Consider the following 5,000-nt stretch of genomic DNA (forward strand, 5'->3'; position numbering starts at 1 on the left):
GGTGATGCTCTTTAGGGGTTGTGTAGAGTTGTGTGACTGGTGATGCTCTTTAGGGGTTGTGTAGAGTTGTGTGATTGGCGATGCTCTTTAGGGGTTGTGTAGAGTTGTGTGACTGGCGATGCTCTTTAGGGGTTGTGTAGAGTTGTGTGATTGGTGATGCTCTTTAGGGGTTGTATAGAGTTGTGTGATTGATGATGCTCTTTAGGGGTTGTGTAGAGTTGTGTGACTGGCGATGCTCTTTAGGGGTTGTGTAGAGTTGTGTGACTGGCGATGCTCTTTAGGGGTTGTGTAGAGTTGTGTGACTGGCGATGCTCTTTAGGGGTTGTGTAGAGTTGTGTGATTGGCGATGCTCTTTAGGGGTTGTATAGAGTTGTGTGATTGGCGATGCTCTTTAGGGGTTGTGTAGAGTTGTGTGATTGGCGATGCTCTTTAGGGGTTGTGTAGAGTTGTGTGATTGGCGATGCTCTTTAGGGGTTGTGTAGAGTTGTGTGATTGGCGATGCTCTTTAGGGGTTGTGTAGAGTTGTGTGACTGGCGATGCTCTTTAGGGGTTGTGTAGAGTTGTGTGATTGGCGATGCTCTTTAGGGGTTGTGTAGAGTTGTGTGACTGGCGATGCTCTTTAGGGGTTGTGTAGAGTTGTGTGATTGGCGATGCTCTTTAGGGGTTGTGTAGAGTTGTGTGATTGGTGATGCTCTTTAGGGGTTGTGTAGAGTTGTGTGATTGGCGATGCTCTTTAGGGGTTGTGTAGAGTTGTGTGATTGGTGATGCTCTTTAGGGGTTGTGTAGAGTTGTGTGATTGGTGATGCTCTTTAGGGGTTGTGTAGAGTTGTGTGATTGGTGATGCTCTTTAGGGGTTGTGTAGAGTTGTGTGATTGGTGATGCTCTTTAGGGGTTGTGTAGAGTTGTGTGATTGATGATGCTCTTTAGGGGTTGTGTAGAGTTGTGTGATTGGCGATGCTCTTTAGGGGTTGTGTAGAGTTGTGTGATTGATGATGCTCTTTAGGGGTTGTGTAGAGTTGTGTGATTGGCGATGCTCTTTAGGGGTTGTGTAGAGTTGTGTGATTGGTGATGCTCTTTAGGGGTTGTGTAGAGTTGTGTGATTGATGATGCTCTTTAGGGGTTGTGTAGAGTTGTGTGATTGGCGATGCTCTTTAGGGGTTGTGTAGAGTTGTGTGATTGATGATGCTCTTTAGGGGTTGTGTAGAGTTGTGTGATTGGCGATGCTCTTTAGGGGTTGTGTAGAGTTGTGTGATTGGTGATGCTCAGTAAGTTCACTCTTTTTTTCTTCTTTCTGCTTGATCCACATGCACCCAGATGACGAGATTTCCCGCATCTTCCCAACACACTCATCCATTATATAATATTGTGTGTGTGTGTGTGTGTGTGTGTGTGTGTGTGAACCACAGGGCACACTACTATGATGACATCACCATCATTGCCTGAATGAGTGGTGGAGGCAGAGATTTATATATATATATATATATATATATATATATATATGAGAGAGAGAAGAGAAAGAGGAAGATGGAGGAATTAAATAAAAGAGGATTATAGATGTGCTGTTCTGACATTTGCTCAGTGCTATAATGAAGAGATGGAGAGGATAAAGGTGCATAACTGGGACACACACACAATAATAATAATAATAATAATAATAATAATAATATCATCATCATCATCATCATCATCATCATCATTATTATTATTATTATTATTATGATGTGAAATAATGGCGTAGTGGTTAGCACTGTTGCCTCGCACCTCTGGGGTTGGGGGTTCGATTCTGCCCTGTGCGCATGGACTTTGCATGATCTCCCCAAGCTTTGGGGGTTTTCTCTGAGTAGTTTGGTTTCTGCCTCTCCAGTCCAAAGACATGCGTTGTAGGCAGACTGGCATTTCTAAATTGTCTGGAGTGTGTGTGTGATTGTGCCCTGTGCTGGGTTGACAGCTCGTCTCCCGCCTTGTGCTCCGAGTTCCCTGGGATAGGCTCTAGGTCACCCCGCGACCCTGGGTAGGATGAGTGGTACAGAAAATGGATAGATTATTATTATTATTCTTATTAATGCTAGTCTACACTATATGGTGAAAAATATGTGTACACCTGACCATCACACCCATATGTGCATGTTGAACATCCCATTCCGGTTCTGCTTTGAAGGTTCAATAAGCTCCTCTCTTTAGAAAGGCTTTCCACTTGATTGTACAGTAGATAAAGGTTTTAGGCACCCTTGTTTTTTTTAATACAAATTTTGTCATAGATGTTTATATAATTTTAGAGGTTATTGCTTATTTTATGACTGCAGTATTGAGTCATTACAAAACATTTTAGATTTCCAAATATGACTTTTTCAACAAAAGTGCACTATCCACCTCCCTGGATTCGTTACAGAATCCCAAGCCTTAACACCGATGCAGCAGGCTTAATGGGAATGACTTGAGACAGCACTGAACCTCCTTTTCTTGGAGCAGGAGTGGCAGCTTGAGATGGTCTGCACCACATGGAATCAGCTCCCCCACCCTGGGCCACTGGGGACAGCACTCCACCCCCCTATCCTGCGGAGGATGTCGTGCTGCCTCCCTGCTCTCCTGAGGACATCGCTCTGCCTCTGTGCTCTCCTGAGGATGTTGCTCCTCCAACATGCTCGGCAGAGGACATTGCTTCACCTCCCTGCCTGGCTGAGGATGTTGCTCTGTCTCCTGGATTTGCGGAGGATGTCGCTTCCACCTCTGGCCTCACTGTTGTCGTCGCTTCCGCCTCTGGCACCGGTATGGACGTTGCTCTTCCCAGGGATCCAGGCCCTCCTGAGTTTTGGGTGCTTCAGGTGCCATGCCTTAAGGGGTTGCTATGTCACATCCACCATGGACAATCTCCCCCCAGACCACTAGAGGGCACCCTCACTCATGCTTTTGAACTTCTTCCATACATACATACCTACATTTCATTTATGTCAAGAACACATGAACAGGAACAATGGATCAGGAACACATGATCGGGAACATAGGATTAGAAACACATGAACAGGAACACTGGATCAGGAAGACGGGAACACGGGAACATGGTCTGATGTGAGATAGAGAGAGAGTGACAGGAGCACAGTGCTCAGTCCTCTGAGAGAGACAGTGCACTGAGACTCCAGCTGCTCCAAACTTTACTTTATTACATGTTCACCACTGATATCTTTCTTGTATTTCTTCTGTATGTGTGTATGTGTTTGTAGGTTTGATTCTACTCTTCTATGTGGTCTTCTACACATTTCTTGCTGGAATGTTCTGCCTCACCATGTACGTTATGCTGCTTACACTTGATGATTACACACCAACCTGGCAGGACCGACTCGCCACACCAGGTACACAAAAAACACAACCCACAGGTACACATGTACATACATTGTATTATCAATTTATTATAATACCAGTACACAATGTACCCTTATGTGTGTGTGTGTGTGTGTGTGTGTGTAGGGTTGATGATAAGACCTAAAAGTGAAGATTTGGAGATCGTGTATAATATAAAAAAGACTGAGAGCTGGGACGAATATGTTCAGGCACTCAACATCTTCCTCACCCGTAAGTACAGTACGTGTTTGTGTGTGTGTGTGTGTGTGTGTGTGTGTGTGGTGAGTGCAGGTCAGTGTGTGTGAGTGAGAAATGAAATTATAGAAAAAAACTGTGAAACAATCTCTTTGTCTCTCTATCTCTCTTTTTCTCTGTTGCTCTCTCTGTGTCTCGCTCTGTCTCCTTCTCTCTCTGCCTGTCTCCAGCTTATAATAACTCTCAGCAGGTGCTGAATAATGATGCGTGTGCTCCGGATCAGTATTATTTTCAAGAGGACAGCGGTAATGTGCGTAACAACCCCAAAAGGGCGTGTCAGTTTAACCGCACCATGCTCGAAGAATGTTCGGGACTTGTTGACCGAACCTACGGTTACAGTGATGGAAAACCCTGTGTGCTCATCAAATTGAACCGGGTACTGGCCAATCACAGTTCATATATCATTAATGACTAATCACAGCTAATATATCGTTAATGATTAATCACAGCTAATATATCGTTAATGACTAATCACAGCTGATATACCATTAATGACCAATCACAGCACAGTCATCACTAATGACCAATCACAGCTCACACACAGTCCCCTCTGAAAGTACTGGAACAGCAAGGCCAGTTCTTTTGTTTTTGCTATACACTGAAGACATTTGGGTTTGAGATCAAAAGTTGAATATGAGACAATAGATGAGAATTGTAGCTTTCATTTCCTGATATTTACATCTAGACGCGTTAAACAACTCAGAAGAAGGCACCTTTGGTGTCAGAACACCCAATTTTTAGGTGAACACAAGTATTAGAGCAGATAGTCTTAAAGTAAATTAAAGTAAGTAACACTTAATATTTGGTTGCGTATCTCTTGCTTGCTATAACTGCATCAAGCCGGTGACTCATTGACGTCACCAAACTGTTGCATTCTTCTGTTGTGATGCTTTTCCAGGCTTGTAGCGCAGCTTCTTTCAGTTGTTGTTAGTTTTGGGGGGTTTCTCCCTTCAGTCTCCTCTTCAGGAGGTGAAATGCTGCTCAGTTGGGTTAAGGTCTGCTGATGGACTTGTCCAGTCTAAAACCTTCCACTTTTCCCCTGATGAAGTGCTTTGTTGTGTTGCAGTGTGTTTTGGGTCGTCGTCTTGCTGCATGATGAAGTTCGTCCCAATTAGTTTGGATGCATTTCTCTGTAAATTGGCAGACAGAATGTTTCTGTAGGTTTCTGAATTCATTCTGCTGCTACCATCATGAGCTCCATCATCAATAAAGATTAGTGAGTCTGTTCCAGAAGCAGCCATGCAAGCCCAAGCCATGACACTACCTCCACCATGCTTCACCCATGAGCTCCTATGTTTTGGATCATGAGCAGAGCCACTAATGACCAATCACAGCACTGATATCACTAATTCATATTTATTTCTAGAATTTTTAATAATGGTCACTGTAACAAAGCAGCTATACAGAAA

General features: G+C 43.8%; 1 protein-coding gene across 1 annotated transcript in view; it reads left to right on the forward strand.

Annotated features, from left to right (window-relative positions):
* atp1b2a (ATPase Na+/K+ transporting subunit beta 2a) overlaps positions 1–5,000 on the forward strand; it is a 9,860-nt gene that overhangs the window by 2,117 nt on the left and 2,743 nt on the right. The window contains exons 2-4 of the mRNA XM_026911968.3: positions 3,219–3,347; positions 3,463–3,567; positions 3,762–3,967. Of these exons, the coding sequence (XP_026767769.1) occupies positions 3,219–3,347; positions 3,463–3,567; positions 3,762–3,967 (440 nt within the window). The remainder of the gene's footprint in view (positions 1–3,218; positions 3,348–3,462; positions 3,568–3,761; positions 3,968–5,000) is intronic.

Source organism: Pangasianodon hypophthalmus, chromosome 16, assembly GCF_027358585.1.
Source record: "Pangasianodon hypophthalmus isolate fPanHyp1 chromosome 16, fPanHyp1.pri, whole genome shotgun sequence".
Classification (NCBI taxonomy): Eukaryota; Metazoa; Chordata; class Actinopteri; order Siluriformes; family Pangasiidae; genus Pangasianodon; species Pangasianodon hypophthalmus.